The sequence below is a fragment of the Bubalus kerabau genome, chromosome 18 (assembly GCF_029407905.1).
Source record: "Bubalus kerabau isolate K-KA32 ecotype Philippines breed swamp buffalo chromosome 18, PCC_UOA_SB_1v2, whole genome shotgun sequence".
Lineage (NCBI taxonomy): Eukaryota > Metazoa > Chordata > Mammalia > Artiodactyla > Bovidae > Bubalus > Bubalus kerabau.
Window position 1 is genome coordinate 38,995,767 of NC_073641.1, and position 20,830 is coordinate 39,016,596.

Sequence of the window (20,830 nt, forward strand, 5' to 3'; positions counted from 1 at the left end):
AGTCACCTTAACCTTTTGCTGATAAAACTCCAAAAGTGCGGGGTAGGGGGAAACCCAATCTAGTTTTGTCCCACATACTTCACAGTAAAAAGGAAGAGGAAACATGCAATTAAGTGGAAGAAAAAGAAGAATGAGAAAACATTTCCTTCAAGAAAATGTTCTGAAATAATTCCACATAGGAAATAGATCCTGTAAAGTTATTTTCATAGTGGTTTAATAGGAGTTCACAAAAAGGTATTTTATGGCAATGTCACTCTTCCTCACAAATTGAGTATCTTCATTTATTGGCCAATTTCATAAAACTTAACATTCTAGAGGTCAGTTTTAAAAAGCTGACTTGAAAAATAGTACATATTTTTAAAAAGATTTAAATCTGAAACAGACCTCATCCTCTGTAAATTTTAGGCATTACTATTTCTGAGCATCAACTATGCAAATCAACTAATTAAATACCCACCTCCCCATATGTAATAACAAACAAATAAATGACAACTGCTCCCCAAAGATGTATAAAACATTTAGAATAGAAAATGAATAAACATCTCAACTAGTAAAATTACTCCTTTTTCAGCATTAAAAAATAACTCGTGAAAAATGTAATGTTATTATGAAGTGTTATAGGCATCTCAATTCTATTTCGAAAATAACACATGGCGTAATTTTAACTAAGAGAAATGCTAGTTTCCCAAAATAGCACGACTGTTACCTTTCCCCAAGACTGTAACTTTTCCCCCGAGGTTTAAAAAATAAATATTACCATCATGACATCACTAGAAAGAAATTGAAGCATACAAGGAACAAACTATAGTTTCTTTTTATATCAAAATGTACTCTTGAAAATGTGTTTGGCACAGTGCTAAATCATATATAGTTAATACTAAATATTGTAGGATACAATAAAACCCTGGAGTTAATTGTTTACACCCTCTTATGGGAATGAAAATAATAGATACCAATTATTCAGAAGTCAGCCTATACAAATTGTATAAACAATATTTTATGTTTTGTCTTGAAAACCAGTGATATAATAAATTTTACATAAAAGACTGCAAAATAATATAAATGGATTTAAACAGATCTTTACAATAAGAAATTCAAATGGAAACAGACAAGTAACAAAGAGAAGTAAAAAAATTTATTGCAGTATTCGCTCCACCAGGTAGTCTGGGGATCCCTTTTCTTGTATTGTTTTCAGGGTGACCTAATACATCAAAATCTACATTTACAAAAACTCCTTCTGCAGATAGGTCATAGATACTGCATGCTTTTTTTTTTTTTTTCCAACAGAATAAATTATATATCCAGGAGATTCTGCCATTTTACAGCCTGGAAAAAACAATGCTTCCCTGGAAACTGGGCTAAGCTAAAGAAAGCCATCCGCTGCTAGGTTAAACTCCAAGAACACTTTATTAAGAACATTAACAGACTAATTTCCAACATTCACTTGTTTATTTTTAAACAGAAAGTTTTTTTTTCCAAGATATAAACAATTTTTGTTAAACTATAATACAGTGGGAGTAAAAATGAACTGAGAATCTGTTTCTGCTGCACAACAGCGAAGGGAGCTCCCACAAAAATGTTTGCCCAACATTTCCTTCTTTTGTTCCTGCATCCCAGGTTCCATTCTTACTCTTCATAAAACTGATTTTTTTTTTTTTTTTTTGCCAGAATGTTGATATTCAAGTTTTTCTGCCTTTAAAAAAAACTCCTGTAAATTTGGCTGCATGTACAAATTCATTAGCTGGAAGTCCCATCCTTGGCGGCATACAGGGATCGTAAAGTCTGAACAACTTTATTAGTCAGCTTATTAGCACTCGTTAGAGCAATTTTTTTGTAAATAATGTCTGACTCTTTAATAGTGTCTACCCAAGGCACCAGTTTGCGGCCATCACGGCGCTTAGCCTCAGTCCAGGAGCCACTGTAGGAGCCTGCCATCCACTGAACACTGAAGCCACTGCTGGTTTTCTGTACTACTCTTGCAATCTGTGGTCGGTCTTTGTACTTTGGACAGCAAATAGCGATGACATCCATGACGTCAACACTTTCATTCATCTGTGCTGCCAACTCCGTAGAGTCTGAATTTCGTTTTGACCTTCTCAATGACTAAAACATTGGGAGGGGGAAAAAAGACCAAGTGTTACACAAAATAATTTTAGTGAAATTATTGTTTTTATTGCTTTTAATCCCTTGACGCCGGGAGTTGGGATATCCCAGCACACTTCCATTGCCGGCAATGAGACGCACCGTGACCGCCAGCGCCAAGGGGTTAACATATATTTGTAAAACCATGTATCTCTTAATTTGTACCCGTGTCTTTACTCTTATTGATATATAAAATTATATATACATATGAACCATAAAGCTACATAAAATTTAGCAACAATAAAAAAGGATAACACACATTAATACAATCCAAAGAAAAATTAATAACCTTTTATGCTGGATAAATCTCATTTCTGTTTTTTCTTTTTTATTGTCTTTTATGTTAAACTTTCTACAAAAAGATGTATAAATGGGTAAGTAGAGAATTTCTATCTACAAAATGTTTTCTCTCATAAGTATTACATTACTTGGTGTACATTGAATAGACTGACATATATAAGCACATAAAAATCATTTTACGTAATACGCTGCGAAATACGTTGACTCCTCCTCCGCCTCACCCCTGAAGTGCCTCCTCCTCTATCCTCCCCATCACTTTCATCATCTTCTGTCTCTGCTGCTGCATTATTTTTAGGGCTGCCTCCTCCAAGCAGCGAGGTAATTGCTTTGTTCCGAGCATTTGTGCTGGCTGACACCTCCCCTTCTTCTTCCTCTTCATCAGGGTCCAGATGTTCCATGAGAAGTTTGAACTACAAAAATTAGATATTAACTTAGAATTTGAGGTAAACATTTCAAACAAGACTGTCAAATTCCTAAATGTTTTCCATGGCAGTAGTTTGATTTTGGTGAAAGACTTTAGCTACTGTCCAACTTGGGTGCTCGAAAACGTTTTTTCTGAAGAGCCAGATTGGAAGTATTTTTGGCTCTGCAGGCTAAAATGCAATATAGAAATGAATGCGCATAGCTGTTTCAATAAAACTTTATTTTACACCAACAGGCAGCTGACCAGATTTCGCCTATAAGCAAGATGTCACTGACACTGACCCAAATTATCAAGCAGCCAGTGATTACTAATTACTGACCGAAACTTAAACATGTTCTGCTCCTTCTGCTCTCCACCAAGAGGATATAAGAATAAATGAAAGATGTCAAACAACTTTAAAGAACTAAAATAAATGCTAAATTTAAAGTATAAGGTTTGCAGTCTATGAATGATATGAAAACCATTGTGTAGCTTACATTTGTAGTCAAGAAAATCATGATTAGTTATATTCAACTACCAGCTTTAAGTAGATTAAATTTAAAGACTTTATTTTTACTTTTTAGGACAATCTTGAAAAACATTTTTTAAAACATGAAAAAAATTTTATTGTGGTAAAACACAAAATTTACCACTTTATTTTAAAGTCCTTAAGTCACTCACATGAAGTATATTCAAAATGTTGCATAACCATCACTACCATTATTTCTAAAACTTTTACATCATTCCCAAAAGAAACTCAATCTGTACCCATTTAATACTCCCCATTCATCCCTTACAAATAGCTGTAAAAAGAAGAGAAGCGAAAAGCAAAGGAGAAAAGGAAAGATATAAACATCTGAATGCAGAGTTCCAAAGAATAGCAAGAAGAAATAAGAAAGCCTTCTTCAGTGATCAATGCAAAGAAATAGAGGGAAACAACAGAATGGGAAAGACTAGAGATCTCTTCAAGAAAATCAGAGATACCAAAGGAACATTTCATGCAAAGATGGGCTCGATAAAGGACAGAAATGGTATGAACCTAACAGAAGCAGAAGATATTAAGAAGAGAGGGCAAAAATACACAGAACTGTACAAAAAAGATCTTCACGACCCAGATAATCACAATGGTGTGATCACTGACCTAGAGCCAGACATCCTGGAATGTGAAGTCAAGTGGGCCTTAGAAAGCATCACTACGAACAAATCTAGTGGAGGTGATAGAATTCCAGTTGAGCTATTCCAAATGCTGAAAGATGATGCTGTTAAAGTGCTGCACTCAATATGCCAGCACATTTGGAAAACTCAGCAGTGGCCACAGGACTGGAAAAGGTCAGTTTTCATTCCAATCCCATAGAAAGGCAATGCCAAAGAATGCTCAAACTACCGCACAATTGCACTCATCTCACATGCTAGTAAAGTCAAGCTCAAAATTCTCCAAGCCAGGCTTCAGCAATATGTGAACCATGAACTTCCTGATGTTCAAGCTGGTTTTAGAAAAGGCAGAGGAACCAGAGACCAAATTGCCAACATCCACTGGATCATGGAAAAAGCAAGAGAGTTCCAGAAAAACATCTATTTCTGCTTTATTGACTATGCCAAAGCCTTTGGCTGTGTGGATCACAATAAACTGTGGAAAATTCTGAAAGAGATGGGAATACCAGACCACCTGATCTGCCTCTTGAGAAACCTGTATGCAGGTCAGGAAGCAACAGTTAGAACTGGACATGGAACAACAGACTGGTTCCAAATAGGAAAAGGAGTACGTCAAGGCTATATATTGTCACCCTGTTTATTTAACTTATATGCAGAGTACATCATGAGAAATGCTGGACTGGAAGAAACACAAGCTGGAATCAAGATTGCCGGGAGAAATATCAATAACCTCAGATATGCAGATGACACCACCCTTATGGCAGAAAGTGAAGAGGAACTCAAAAGCCTCTTGATGAAAGTGAAAGAGGAGAGTGAAAAAGTTGGCTTAAAGTTCAACATTCAGAAAACGAAGATCATGGCATCCGGTCCCATCACTTCATGGCAAATAGATGGGGAAACAGTGGAAACAGTGGCAGACTTTATTTTTCTGGGCTCCAAAATCACTGCAGATGGTGACTGCAGCCATGAAATTAAAAGACGCTTACTCCTTGGAAGGAAAGTTATGACCAACCTGGATAGCATATTCAAAAGCAGAGACATTACTTTGCCAACAAAGGTCCATCTAGTCAAGGCTATGGTTTTTCCTGTGGTCATGTATGGATGTGAGAGTTGGATTGTGAAGAAGGCTGAGCGCCAAAGAATTGATGCTTTTGAACTGTGGTGTTGGAGAAGACTCTTGAGAGTCCCTTGGACTGCAAGGAGATCCAACCAGTCCATTCTGAAGGAGATCAGCCCTGGGATTTCTTTGGAAAGAATGATGCTAAAGCTGAAACTCCAGTACTTTGGCCAACTCATGCAAAGAGTTGACCCATTGGTAAAGACTCTGATGCTGGGAGGGATTGGGGGCAGGAGGAGAAAGGCGATGACAGAGGATGAGATGGCTGGATGGCATCACTGACTCGATGGACGTGAGTCTGAGTGAACTCTGGGAGTTGGTGATGGACAGGGAGGCCTGGAATGCTGCAATTCATGGCGTCGCAAAGAGTCGGACACAACTGAGCGACTGATCTGATCTGATTCCTCCCTCCCCACAGGCCCTGGTAAACTTCGGTTCTATTTTCTGAATCTGCCCCCCTTATTTTTTTTCCCAGATGCTCCACATGGATTTCAGGATCTAAGTTGTCTGACCAGGGATCGAACCCTGAGCCCTCAGCAGTGAAGGTGTGGAGTCCTAACCACTGGACCACCAGGGAATTCCCTGCATTTGCCTATTCTTAAAAACATTTTAAAAGCATAATTAATACACTCACATACACACTTATTAAATAGGTATATATACACATATATATACGTATATATGTGTATATTTATATACTTGTACTTCTTCTGTAAGAAAACATGAAAAAGTTGTGATATTGATTGCCAGAAGGAAGAGGAACAGAAATGGCTAAAGACGGTAGCTCTCTCAAAAGTATTCACATTTAAAAAAGTCATTATCAAAATGAAATATATTTTGGTTTTACTACTCACATCTAGGTACTGTTTTACTATACTCCTCTTCACATCTTCAGTGATTTTGGAATTAGCCATATCACTCCGCAGGAAGTCCAGTGTTTGCTTGGGATGAAAATGAACTCCTGTTTTCCGGTTTATCGCTTTATCATACACTTTTGCAGATTCGGATGGAGAATATTTCTGAATTTTACTGTTTTAGGAAAATAAAACCATTAATGTAAAAATTTTTTTCAGACATTTACATTTAAATGGATTCTAGTTAAGTTTTATTTACTTATAACTAAACTTTCTGTCATATAGATTTTAACCAGTGAAACTGTATACACAATAATTTTTAAAAGGGAAGTAAAGACACAAAATCAAAGATTAAAGAGTAATATTCTCCTGTTTTCCTCAGTACTTGTCTTGAATCGAGGCATCCTTTAAATCCAAGTAGCTTCTCATGTCCATTTTTTAGTACCATGATTGTGACTGTAGGACAGTTTTAGTATAATTACTCAGTACTACCTAACTGGTTTACCTTCTCTAAGATTTTTCATTCTCTACACAGCCAGAATGATTGTTTACAAACCTGCTTCATATTATTAACAACCCTATTTCAAAATCTTTCCATCTCCTTAGCACTGCCCCAAGATTTTACAAGGTTTTAAATTATTTTGAATTACAGGCAATACCTTGGAGACATTATGGGTTTGGTTCCAGACCATTGCAATAAAGCAATTATTGCAATAAAGTGAACCACATCAATTTTTTGTTTCCCAATGAATATAAAGGTTACCTTTACAACATACTGTAGTCTATTTAAAGTGTGCAACAGCATTATGTTGAAAATCATATATATCTTAATTAAAAAATACTTTATTGCTAAAAAGTATCATGAGTCTTCAGTGAATTGTAATCTTTTGGCAATCATAACATCGAAGATGACTGATCAAAGACCACCATAAAAATAACAATGAAAAATATTTAAATATTGTTGAATAACTACAAAATGTGAGACACACAAAGGGAACAAGTGCTGTTGGAAAAATGGAGCCAACAGACTTGTGTGAAGCAAGACAGCCACAAACCTTCAGTCTGTATAAAATGTAGTATCTGTGAAGCTCAATATAACACAGTAGGTCCTACAGTTGCCAACATTTAACATCAAGGTATTTCTCATTAAAATCTGGATTTTCTAGTTTCCCTTGAAAAAAATGGAAGCTCTGCCATACACTGTTCCCACTTTCTCCCATGGCAACAAGCTGATGAATATCTGAACCCCAAATGTGTTCTTCTCATTTTGCCAGTGACCTACCCGGGTCCACTTTATTCATTTCATTATCTGTCCCTATGAACATTTAACTTCATAAGGTTTCAATGAATGTGAAAAATGTCCAAAATTCCATGGGTACAAGCAGTGTAGTGATTGATGATGAATAAAATTATAGCGCATTCAAAGTTATTAGTACTTTTCTATCTCTTACCTTGATAGTGTACATTAAAGACTACTGGATCCTGTTAGAACTTATCCTAGCTGGTCTGCATCTATTTATTCTTCATTCATAGCTCTTTAAAAATTTGAATTTGCCATCTATTTTTTTTAATATTTACTTTTATTTATTTTATTTATTTTGCTGTGCTGGGTCTTGGTTGTGGCATGTGGGATCTAGTTCCCTGACAAAGGATCAAACCCAGGCCTCCTGCACTGGGAGTGCAGTCTTAGCCACTGGACCACCTGGGAAGTCCCTGCCATCTATTTTTGAGGTTAGCCTAATTCTCTAATATCTTTTTAGGGAAGCCAACATAATAAGTCTTTTAATTTATGATGCATTATCTCCAATTAGAAGAATATAGCTTTCCTCTCTTCAATAACAGAATGTACAAATTATGGTATATTATACAACAAAAACACTATATAGCAGTTAAAAGGAACAAACTCCTTTTTATAAAAAAGGAGCATTTTTAATATTCAGCATGCAATCAAAACTGAGTTTCATATTTCTTCATTATTTGAAGACAGCAAGTTTTTCTTTCACCGCTTATATAATCTTACCTATCAGAAAATCCACAGAGATTCTTCAAATGTTGTTTTAACATCAGAAGCAATAAAATACCCTGGGAGACATTTGCAAACTCAATTAAAGGAGCTGAGTTTTCTGGCAAACATTTCATCACCGAATTTATATCATCTTCTGAATCCGAATCTGAATCCGAATCTACACGTTTCCGTGACTTTCGAGGCCTAGAGACTTCTTCTTCACTCTCGCTTGACTCATTTTCCTTACCAGGAGATGATTTTCTCTCTTTCCTTTTGTCTTTTACCATAGACTGAAAAAAAAGAGGAAATTATTCTGTCTAAAAAATAATAAAATGAAAATACCACTAACAACTATACATATGCTCCCTTCAACAGCTTCAAAAGTATCCGCAATTTAGTGTTTCATGTATCAAAACTCTCTGACTTTCTGTAAACAACTGGGGTTGTAACCCTTAGGGAGAAAATAATGTTCCAAGACTAAATAAAATCCACTCCTCCAACTACTGTGCCACCCTCCCTAAACCCTTCTGGAATATCATTCCAAGGGAAAGAATTTTCTTATACAATAGCAATGAAAGATAAATTATAGAAGTAACAATTTGGTATATAGGTAAGCCATTACAGAGGAAAGGAAGTAATTATAATTTAACTGAGGAAAATATAATAGGTCTTGAATTCCCCCACCTTCTTTTAAACTCTCCCATTTAACAACTTTTCAGCAAGATAACATGCAGTTTTTCTTAAAAAATTAAATTGTTTCTTTGTACTTTATGAAACCGTTAGCTTTTTAGAAGAAACAAAGCCAACTGGTTTCCAGAGGTGGAAAAGATTACAAAGCAATATTCAAAATATAGCTGTTAAGAAATAAAACAGGAGAAACATGAACAAGTATATTTACAACAGTTAATGAAGTAAAATAAGATAACATGATGGATCAAGTTCCTGGGAAATTATTAACCTCTTAAACTTCAATGTGCATATTAAACACCTAGGCATTTTATTAACAACGCAAACACGGTGTTAGCAGGTCTAGGGTGGGACCTAAGGTTCTACACGTATGACGGGCTCTCAGGTGAGGCTGGTGCTACTGGTTCTGGTCTGCACTTCAAGCAGCAAGGGTTCAGATACTTCTGTAATTCTAACTCTTAGGTATTAAAATAATCGCCCTGATTTATGAGTTTGACCAGGCTGAGTTTTGGGCACAACGATACTGTAAAATGAGAATATTTACTTGTATCATCAGGTACATGAAAATATTCCAACTAATTTAAAATAATGTAAATTACTGAGTGCACCTGTATTCCCAGGGCTACACCAGTTGCTTTTACAATTAAGCCAACTATATTTTCTTCTTAAAAACCATGAAAGAAAAGATATAAAGTTCACAACAAAAAACTTAGTAAAGATTTTGGGCATACAATACACCAATGATTCTGGGGTTAAGGGATAAGGAAATCAATAGTATAAATCTTCTGTGTTCCTTGTAAGTAAGCTATTTATATTCATATCTGTATCTCTTCAAGTATACTACTGTTATCTACAGTATTTTCAGATTTATAAACGAGCAAGGAGTTTTTAAAATGAGGTTTAAATGAATATATGAATGGACACTGAACATTTAAGGTCGGTGCTTAAAGTGGGAGAAATAAAGACACGGGATGGCTTATCAACAGAACAATCCACGTATGCATGCATGTGTATGTGTGTGTGTGTGTGCACACGTGTGCATGCACGTAAGTATGTGCATGTATAAATTCCACCTAAATGATCTGGAATGAAATGGTTTTAAGAACTTTCTTAATGGAAATGAAATGGCAACTCATTTCCTCTCTCCAACTCAAGCACTATTTAGATTTCAGTAAGTTTATTTACCAAGATTTTATATACCTGTGAAAACAATAAAAAGAACAATGAGAAACAAAACAGTGAAAATAGCGTGCCTGCATTTTGAAAGATGCATTAAGAATAGCAATGTGTATAACTTACCTCCTTGAATGACTGCAGTAGGTTACTACCAGAAACAGAGAGTGTAATGTCTATATGATGCATTATAAACAAAGGCTCTTCCTGTGTCTGGTATGGAAAACAGGCTAGATTGTCTGCTATATACAAGAGCATATTCACTTCTGTTTTCTGTAAATTAAAAAAAAAAAAAAAGTACACGTTTAGTAGATAATCCAGAAATCCATCATAAAAACCTTTTTAGAAAAAATATTACAGGGTACTTTCACCTCAGTTAATGTTTCAGAAAGGAAGGGACAGGGAGAGAAAGAATGAAGATGAAGGAGGAAGCAGAAGAGAAATGGATTTTACAGAATCATCTTAAATCCATTTTAACAGATTTCCTAATGACTTAAACCATGGTACCTTAAAAAGGGAAGAGGTGAATGTTCTTTCAGTGCACCCAAGTGGAAGTCCCGGAAGTTTTCTTATAGAGTATATAGAATCTTTATGATAAATCCATACCACATCAGAAAGTACACATATGAATTCATGATTATTTATCACTGTGCCTCTAAAAGTTTAACCCATATGGAGAGATCAGTTACACACAGTTATTCTGTCTTCAAAAGTAAGAGGCAATAATTATAGTTCAAACATGTAAGTTAAAAAATCCAAGTTCATGTACTCTTAAAATAATTGTCAGTTTCCTGTGTGTGTATAATTTAAAATATCAGAGTCATTCTGACAGAGTTGCCAAAGATTCACACCATAAAAACTCTGATGTTGGCAAATTATGGTTACTAATACTTGTTTGCTTTTAAAAGAAGTAACAGAGACTTTTTTTCAGAACTTCATGATCATACAGAATATAAACAGAAAGACACGTTAATATTTAAATTCCTTTAAAAATATTTATAGCTTTAAAAAAAAAAAAAGAAAAGAAAAAACAGGCAATTAAAAACACTACTTCCGGGTACTTCCCAGGTGGTTTGGTGGTTAAGACACTGTGCTTACACTGCAAGGGGCAGGGGTTTAATCCCTGTTTGGGGAACTAAGATTCCGCATTGCCTGAAGCACGGTCAAACGCTTCCCTAAAATCCCTCCCCAAACACACCTTCCTACCATCTCCCTTATCCTGCTGCCCAAACAACATAAAATGCCATATCAGTGGTAGCAAACAACAAAAAATCCCAAAGGACAGATGGAATGAACTTGCTATTAGTATTCATGAAACTCCCACTCTATTTTTTATTTTTAAATATGTATCAATATGCACATGTTAAAGTTGGGAAAATACAGACAACCACCCGTGCCTCCCTGAAACCTTTTTCCTTAGTTTTCTCTTCCTAGCTCTTTGACTATTCCTCTTCTATTTCCTTCTCAAACCAACTCCTTTTCAAACTGCTTTTAGCAACATTCTATTTTTTGTGTGCTTAGGAGTCCTGAGAGTCCCTCGGACTGCGAGGAGATCAAACCAGTCAATATTAAGGGAAATCAATCCTAAATACTCATTTGGGAGGACTGATGCTGAAGCTGTATTTTTGTCATCTGATGTGAACAGCTGACTCATTGGAAAAGTCCCTGATGCTGGGAAAGATTGAGGGCAGAAGGAGAGGAGGGCATCAAAGCATGAGATGGCTGCATGGCATCAACGATGCAATGGACATGGACTTGGGCAAATTCGGGAGATGGTGAGGGACAGAGAGGCCTGGCATCTGCAGTCCATGGGGTTGCAAAGAGGTGGACATGACTAGGGGACTCAACAACAGGACAAAAATATTCCAGTTATCCTTTGACTCTTCTCACAATGTCTCATATAATTTATTCCTTCCTCAGTGTTTCTTCTTTCCTTCCATCCATTCTTTTCCTTCCAACTCTCATCATAAGAACTCAATCCCTTATTACCTTCGGTGTGAACACGGGCTCCTGCATTGCAGGCGGATTCTTTACCAGCTGAGCTATTAGCGAAGATCCTCCATAAACCATGTCTCACTATGACCTTGTTGGTCTAAATAATGAATCTATTCATTATTTCCCACCCATTCTTATCTTTGTACCTTTATTTATGTTTTTACACCTGCTCTGTCTTAAATAGTAGATCCATCTTATTCCCCTATGTCTTCAGTAATTTGTTTCTCCTCTGACATCTTCTGTTGAAGGTAGTCAGAAGAAAGCACTGTATTATGAAAACTAGATTTCCAATTTAGCATGTTACATGCTGGGGTGACAGAGCATCCAGCTAATGACATACAGCAAGCAATGAAATCACGTAGGAATGAAGCTCAAGAAGAAGAGAAAGACTGGAGTGGATTGCCATTTCCTTCTCCAGGGGATCTTCCCAACCCAGGGATCGAACCCAGGTCTCCTGCATTGTAGACAGATGCTTTACTGTCTGAGCCACCAGGGAAGCCCAAGAGAAAGACTAGGGCGATACAAATACAAACCATCTGGGACTCAGACTATGCTAATCTTAACCGCTATCTTATAGGAAGCAAGATCCAATGATGACAAGAGCACCGTATCATATCATTATGTACTCCTATCTAAACCTCTTACACACAATGAAAGCTTAATACTGATGACAGCCCTGATGATGATTAAATTATATTTCAAGTGTTTCTAAAATAGAAGGGTATTATATTTATTTGTTAGATAATACAACCAAAAATTTCATGTACTATTTAAAAAGAAAAGGTCTAATAAGGCATCTGTATTCTGGTAATTTTTAGATCCCCTGGAGAAGGGAATGGCAACCCACTCTAGTATTCTTGCCTGGTGAATTCCATGGACAGAGGAGCCTGGTGGGCTACAGTCTATGGGGTTGCAAAGAGTTGGACACGACTGAGCGACCAACACATAATTTTAATTTTACTTCACTGAAATAATCTGGTGTCGGAACAGCAACAAAGTCAAGTCAAGTGATTAAAATATGAAAAAAAATTTTATTTTTAAAGCTTCACACAAGAACTGGTTCTATGTGGAAAGATACCACATCTTCATCTTCTAGCACAATGGCTACCATAACGCATATGCTGAATACTGTTATAAAATGAATGAAAACATTCAGAGGTAAAATTAAAGAATGGGATATTTTATTTTCCTGCCTTATAGTCTTGGCCAATGCAACTTGTGCAATAGCTCCTAAAGGGTCAAAACTGTAATTACACAAAAGTGGGCTTTTCATTAAACGAGGTCAGGTTGAACAAGCAAGGATCTCAACAGCCTAAAACCCAGGACAGTTACTCTAAAACGTTCGAGTCTGATATAAACAAGTGGAATTTCGCTTTATCTATCTATCCACCCATCCACCCACCTCGAGAAGTGATAGTTTAGTAACATAGTTTATGTGAAAGCATGCTTAAAGGAACTGCTATCAAGTTTGTAACATACTCAGTATGGAGACAAAATTATACTTTATCCCTCATTTTATTTTCATGCTAAACTTCCTCTTCAATACCTTGTAGTTAACATAGACCTAAATAAACACATTTAAGATAGTCACTATTATTTATTAAAATGATAATATTTTAAAAATGTCGACTACTTTAGGCATACAATTTATAGAACATTTATCATCTTAAAATAAGAAGTTTTTAATGCTTACTGCTGTGTCATCAAAGAGGTTGAGTAAAGAAATCAGAAAGGCGCGTCTGTGCTGGCGGTTTCCCCGGATCATGGAGTAAAGGTGTGAACACAAAGCACTGGAGGACTCGTCCTGCCGGAAACCCCTTACAGGATCTTTTAGGCATGTGTTGATTGCCTGTTGTACCTGGTAAGACATCTTCATGCCAGCCACTGCTTTCATCTGAAATCAATAAAAGCCTTATTTTTGTCACAGAAATTAAAAGAGCCAAATTAAAAATATAAGTTTGAGCATTATAGTTAGAGGTGAAGTTTATAATTTGGTTTTATTTAAAATAATAAAAAGCATAGAATGCAAGCACTGGAAGGAATACTAGAGATCATCTATTGTAATCTGCTCATTTTTATAGAAGAAACAAGTGGAGACCCAGAGGAGCCATCACTGCCAAGATACACAGTAGGCACTAGGACCCATGCATCCTGGTTTCATCCAGAGTGCATGCTATACTGTTACTGCCAGCTCCATCTTAAAGAGTTAATTTTAAAAAGAATAAACACCTTGGGGGACAAACTTAGATTCATGTTTAGAAGTAATTAGTAAGCAAAATATTTTATTTGAATATGAATCTGGGTAGGACATTTGCCAAAGAAATGGTTTACCAAAGAACAATATTTAAATTTAGGCTGGACAATTTAAAAATACATACGTGAATGAATCCAGCATATTTTTTATCTATTTCCACAAGCTGCTGATCAGCCTTGTTCCGCATAGCTGGTTCTGGGTCTGTGCCCATAGCAATTAAATACGGCACACACTGGAAATAAAAATAAAGAATTCATGAGACATCATAGTAGTAAAAGCTCTATATGTATCTTGACGTATATTAAAACTTGCTATATATCTGGGACATATGAATTGAGCTCACTGGCTTTCCTATAAATGAATGCTGTGTTTTAGTGTTCTTTTAAAATTTATTAATCTGCCCTTAGATTTAGCTAAAAGTAAAAAAGCACTGGAGCATCAGCAAAAAATTAAAAAAAAAAAAAAAAGTGATGTGGTGAACTTCAAGCAATTTCAATGTGAGTTTAAAGTTCTTTTATTAAAAAAAAAAAAAAAAAAAAACTAAAGGGCTCCCAAACTAAGAATATTCATTTAAGAGTATGATATATACTACAAATTAATAAAATTAGAGGTGAGGAAGCCAGAAAAATAGCAACAAACAAATAAAAAAAGTAGACAAAGCACTGAATGAAATGGGTCATCAAGAATCAAACCCTGAATTGCAGGGTTGGGGGAGGCTCACAAAAAATATTATTAGCTTAACTTGTAAAATATGAAAATACATTACATACTATTGTATCAATGTTAAATTTCCTAAATTTGATTGACTGCATTATGGTTTTATAAGAGAATGTTTCTGTTCTTAAAAAAAAATGTATGTTGAGGTATTTAGAGGTAAAGAATTATGATATCTCAAACTTATTATCAAATGATTTAGTGTATGTATGGAGAGAGAAAGCAAATGTGGCAAAATGGCAACAAAATATACGTAAAGAGTATAAAGGGTTTAATGTACCACTCTTGCAATTTTTTGATAAATATAAAATTTTAAAGTTTAAAAAAAGATACAATAAAAGCAAAACCTAAGACTATTAAGCATATCAGCAGAGAGCCCTAAGTATCTAAAATATTCAAGAGTATCAACAGAGTATTGTACATTTTATTAAGTAATCCTGTCCTGAGTCACAAAGAACAGACTGAATATTCATTAGTGTGTTTTGTTTCAGGACACAGAGAATAACACAGCGTCATAATCAAGAATATATTTTATAAAAGTTAAACAGAACAGCCGAAATAAAAATCTTGAAGGGTACACGCTGTTATTTAACAAATTCACTTCTGCAGCCTATGGCACTCTCCTCAACGTGTCAGATGGTGAATACTAAAACATAAACATTAGCTGCCAATCCCTTGTAGTACAAATATGTCTTGAGTACATCATCTAGTCTACAAATCCATGTTTTAAGGTATTGGGTGCTTGATCTTAGTTCCAATTAAAGATGAAGGAACAGAGTTCAGATTATATAGGTGACTTTTCTGTGGACTAAAATCCACACTGTTAAGATAGATTATACCCTTAACTCCATTTATATTACATGCTGTTGTTGGATTTTAGAGGTAAGAGTCAACGTGAATTAAATCAAATCTATTATCCCTACTTAGAAGAAGTAATACTGAGTACATATTGTGCAAATATAAAGTTTGTATAATAGAATCAACATTAAGAATATATATGTACTTTGCAGTTTAAAACAACCTAAAAGATGGACTAAAACTTGGATTCCTAAGAGTTTTGGATGGCCCCCCTCACCCTCGAAATTGACAACTAAGAGGAATAAAGAACTACTTATTTTCTAATCACAATGTCTTCAAGTGGCAACAAATTCTTGGCTCTTTCCGTAAGTGCTATTGCTGTAAAACATACTTACCTGAACTGGATGAATAAGACCTTGGTTTAGAGTCAATGCAATGACATTGAGGGCGAAGTGGCGTACACTTGATTGGGTGTGAAAAAACGCCTCAAGCACCTGTTTGAGGTAAAGCTGCATGATGGAACTACTCATCCCTGAGGAAACATCACCCATTTCTTTCAAATCTTCCTGTTTTGCAACCTTCTTCCCTACAAAAGGAAGTAAACATACTAAGAATATGTGTATTAACTTTACTATTCTAAATTAAGTCACAATCAAAAGCACAAAATGTAACAGCTGACTCATTGGTCCTTAATTTTTAAATTTTTTTAGGTCTGTTAGAGACCCCTTGGAGAACATGATGAGAAAGTACAATCCCTTTCCCTCTGTCAAAATGTTAAAGTCTGCATGCACATTCATTTATAAACTACTTTAGGGAGTTTATGAAGTATCTTCTTTAACTCAACTCCTTTATCTAATATAGGGTAAGTAGGTATCTGGATTAAAAAAGAGTCACAGAGTATGCTAACTGCAGCCCCACTGTGAACTTTGAAAATATATTTTCACTTACAGTCTCTATCTGCCTGCTGCATACGTGTATCTTCTTCTTGTAGGTAGGTCTGGAGGTTTTTTAACACTTGTATTTTTAAATTTACTGAGGAGTTTTTATCAGATAAAATATTATTGTATAGATTTTTCACCTCTTGCTCAAACATTAGACTTGGGTGCTGAATAAAGGCAAATCCTAAAGAAGATGAAAAAAACAAAAATTCTCTTGATATATTCATATTAAAATTAAATATAACATTTATTGAAAATGTTGATAAAGTATATAAAGAGTATCTTATTTCAAAAATTAAAACTTAAAATGACTGGAAGAATATGCTGGTGGCCTTACCTAGAGAAGTATTAGAGCAGGTACTTCTTCCCCCATGAATTAAAAACAAGAAATTGCATTTCAAAGGAGAATTTCACTCAAGAGGAAACCTTGAGGAGGGAGCAGGGCCTAGTGGCTAAGGGAGTGGACTAGGAGTCAGGAGTCTTGGGTTCTATTCCTGGCTCCACCACTGACTTGTAGTGTGACCTTGGGTGAGTCACAGAATCTCTCTGTGCCTCAATGCTCCATCTGTAAAATGGGGACAATAATATTTACCACCCACCTGCCTCAAGGGGATATTTTCAGGATTTAAGAGGTAATGTGTGCATTTTTAGATCCCTAGTGGAAGGTACTAACCTTGGTGCTATTAAAATATATTCATCTGATGAAATGAAGTACTTTTAAAATAAAGCTAAAAATCTTGTATCTATTTCTATATGTTGTTATAATGAAGCCACAATGTTGAATTCTATAATCACAAATTACCCATATTTATTACCCTAAATAGTATTACCCATGTTTATTTGTACAAAATGCTTATTTATGAGATGAAACGAAGATCTTTGATGAGAGCAAATATTATGGATGCCAAATAACAAACTAAATTCAAAGCATAGAGTGATCAGATAACTAGCCCAAGGTGACACAGGATAACAATGGCCCACGCAACTTTTATTAACTGGTCTAAAGGCACTATTTTCTGGATAGTACTGCTTCAAATTAAAATTTACATTCTTTGTTCTCTGAATTAGATGTAACACTATTAGTTTTTGCCGTTTTATAGAATGTATGTCCAGACTGAAGTACATATTTGACTTGAAAGGTAATACTCTACCAATACAACTCCCTAGTAAGTGGTATATGAATTTTTACTCTATTTTCTATATGTAATTTTCTGAAAGAGATGAAGAGAAATAAGATATTAAGACTTAAATTATAAACTTTATTAATGCTACTAAATAAAATTTCTAAGTTATTAATCTTAATGAACACTTTATATGTATCTGTACAGAGTAAAACAAAACAAACAAACAACAACAACAAAAAAACAACAGCACAAAAACATGAAGAGAGTGCCCTTCTAATTTTTTTTAGTGCATTTAATTAGTTCAGGTATCAAGACCTTAAGGCTATCCTTCTCAAATTTCAATATATCCTTCCCACATTCCAATATCCTTCCAGATAAACCTCAAAGACCTAACCTAACCACATGTATTTATTACATCAATGCTCTTGGAAAAATAATACAGAAAAAGTATACATCCAGCTGTTCCTATGTGGTTGGTTACCATGTGTTATCTACATACTAATAAATAGAAGTCTGTAGACTGCCCTCTGTTTTGACTTTAGAAGAGGCAGACACATACACTGAAAAACGTTGAAAAGAAAAATAACAATTAAAAAAATACACAACAGTACAAATTTTTCTACATCACTTTTCTTAATTAAAGAACTTTGAACCCTATAAAGTAGGGGTTGAAGAAAGTATTGTCACCTCTATTTTACTAATGAGGAAACTGACATACAAGTTACATGACTTGCTGAAAGTCACCCAGGAAGTCACTGGATGAGCCAAGAATGGAACCCTGTTGTTTTAACCCCCAGAAGTATACTCTAGACACCAGAGCCTACTTTAAACAGAAACATACTTAAGTAAATCAATGTTTTAGACTCACAAAATTTTTAAAACTTCCTCAACCTCTCAAACAACTAAGAACTAGGAAGAAATCTAGACTTAATTTACCTAGACCAATGATGGCTTTTGTTTGCACTTCTTCATCTGAATGCTTTGTAAAATACATCAATAGTTCAAGGACTTTATCCTTTATGTTAACCTAAGGGGGAAAAACACATTAAAGTGTATAAGGAAGAGTAGCTTAGATCCGTTTTCAACTGTGAAGGGAAAAAATATCTAAAAGCAAACTTCTGCATGTCAACGTTACTAAAGAATAAATCACCAATACATGTATAAGTCCATAAATTTTAGAACAATCTCATTCATTGGGACAGTTTGCAGATATAACTTGCATTAATTTATCGGGCTGTAACTAACTGATTGGCTTCACAGACCATGTTTTGAAAAGCATTGTTTTAGAATTAAACCAGACAACTCTAGAGACTTCCCTGGTCTGTCAGTGGTTAAGACTACGTGCTTCCAATGCAGGGGGTGCAGGTTCAATCCTGGGTTAGGGAACTAAGATCCCACACTCCATGTCTGTGTGCTAAGTTGCTTTGGTCATGTCCGACTCTGTGCGACACTATGGACTGCAGCCTGCGAGGCTCCTCTGTCCATAGGATTCTCCAGGCAATACTGGAGTGGGTTGCCCTGCCCTCTTCCAGGGTATCTTCCTGACCCAGGGATCAATTCTGCGTCTCTTATATCTCCTGCATTAGCAGGCAGGTTCTTTACCACGAGTGCCACCTGGAAAGCCCTTTCACATGCCGCATATCCAAAAAATAGAAAATAAAATACAATAAAATTAAAACAAAACAAAACCAAAACCCAGACTGCTCTAATGCTGCTCATCCTGGGTCATTACAGTCATTTTTTAATGCACAGGTCACACAGTTCTATTTTTTTCAGGATATTAAATAATAATATTAGGATCTTTACCTTACTGTTGCCTTTAAAATCTTCCAGATCAAAATCAAAATGCCGACACAGTGCCCCAACAGTGAATAGGGATCTCAGAAGTGCTGGTTTGTTTGTTAGCAGTGAAGTGTTATTTGGGTCCTCTTGGTGTTGACTTTTTAATTTTGAAATGGCACCTAGTAAAATAAGTAACATTTATTTATATTATTTATATTTTATTTTATATATATTATTTATATATTATTTATAATAAATCCTCTATTCTTAAACTGTTATGCTCAAATAATTACTGCTAATAAACTAAAGCTAAATTTTACTAAAATTAATATAAATTCAATTTAAAATTTACTAAAATTAAACTTTTCTAAGTATTAAACATGCCTAGAAATATGAGGGCATTCCAACTGAGCCTAAAAGAACTAATATAAGAAAAAAAAATGGTATTTAAATTTTATTTGACATAGTAGGCAAAAAACTTATCAACATTCACTTATGAGAAGAAAAATTTCTGAAGTAATCACATTGGATTATTGAGGGAATATAAAAAATACCAGGAAGTATTGCTTCTGAGAATGGACTACAGAGGACAATCAAACCTCTTATAATTCCCTTGATATTATCTTTTATCAGATATGTTAAAAAGGAACTGGACACTGCAGGATCTAGCAAAATAATTTTAAAGCCCAGGCAGTGAACTTACCATAGTATCTATTGAAACAGGCCCACACAAATTTAAAATTTTGTGTCACTTTATTTACAACAGCCCCAAGACAGCTTACACAATGTTGCACTACCTAAAAGAGAAAAAATGTTACTGTTTAGATAAAAGTTAAAAACAAAGGTAAAAGCATGATTAAGTGATTTAAAAACACATGATTTGTGAATTGTATATTGATCAACACAGAGGTGGTAAAGTGAATGCTTACAGTCATGCCATATTTGATGATAAGCTTCATTAGATCTTCTTCAATAGTGGCAAGGAAAGTTTCACTGGGATGTTCCATCAGTGGTACAACTAGTTCTAGAATTTTTGCAACATTGCAGATAACCATGAAATCATTTTGTGTCTATAAGGATAAAATCAAAGCTTTATGAATATCAAAATCTGAAAAGAAACTATATGCAGCTTTGTGTATTTGAGGTTTTGGTATTATTTTATAGATATATTATATACACACACACACACACACACACACACACACACACACACATAATAGCTTCCCCTCCCCCTCCCAAAAAAAACCCAAAACAGCATTATTAGGAAAGAGCTTTTTTAAAGTATGAAGGGAAGAGGAGCAGATAGTGACAGGAACCTGGATTTTATTCTAGCTCTGTCACTAATTTACCATGTGATCTTTGAGTCACTTAGTCATAATGCTACAGTTACTG

At 35.1% G+C, this 20,830-nt stretch overlaps 1 protein-coding gene across 4 annotated transcripts in view; it reads right to left on the minus strand.

Annotated features, from left to right (window-relative positions):
- Window positions 1–1,115: 1,115 nt before the first annotated feature.
- The window catches only part of NIPBL (NIPBL cohesin loading factor), a 210,066-nt gene continuing 190,351 nt past the window's right edge, over window positions 1,116–20,830 (minus strand). For 3 of the 4 annotated variants that reach the window (XM_055554416.1, XM_055554415.1, XM_055554418.1), the window contains 13 exons: window positions 20,368–20,508; window positions 20,142–20,235; window positions 19,463–19,617; window positions 18,593–18,683; window positions 16,543–16,716; window positions 15,990–16,180; window positions 14,207–14,314; window positions 13,522–13,722; window positions 9,960–10,106; window positions 7,989–8,263; window positions 5,969–6,143; window positions 2,664–2,852; window positions 1,116–2,103 (listed from right to left, as the gene is read on the minus strand). In XM_055554416.1, the coding sequence (XP_055410391.1) occupies window positions 1,738–2,103; window positions 2,664–2,852; window positions 5,969–6,143; window positions 7,989–8,263; window positions 9,960–10,106; window positions 13,522–13,722; window positions 14,207–14,314; window positions 15,990–16,180; window positions 16,543–16,716; window positions 18,593–18,683; window positions 19,463–19,617; window positions 20,142–20,235; window positions 20,368–20,508 (2,307 nt within the window). In that variant the 3' untranslated portion in view covers window positions 1,116–1,737. Of the gene's footprint in view, window positions 2,104–2,622; window positions 2,853–5,968; window positions 6,144–7,988; window positions 8,264–9,959; window positions 10,107–13,521; window positions 13,723–14,206; window positions 14,315–15,989; window positions 16,181–16,542; window positions 16,717–18,592; window positions 18,684–19,462; window positions 19,618–20,141; window positions 20,236–20,367; window positions 20,509–20,830 lie in introns of all 4 variants that reach the window. The other variant, XM_055554417.1, reaches the window with a different exon arrangement.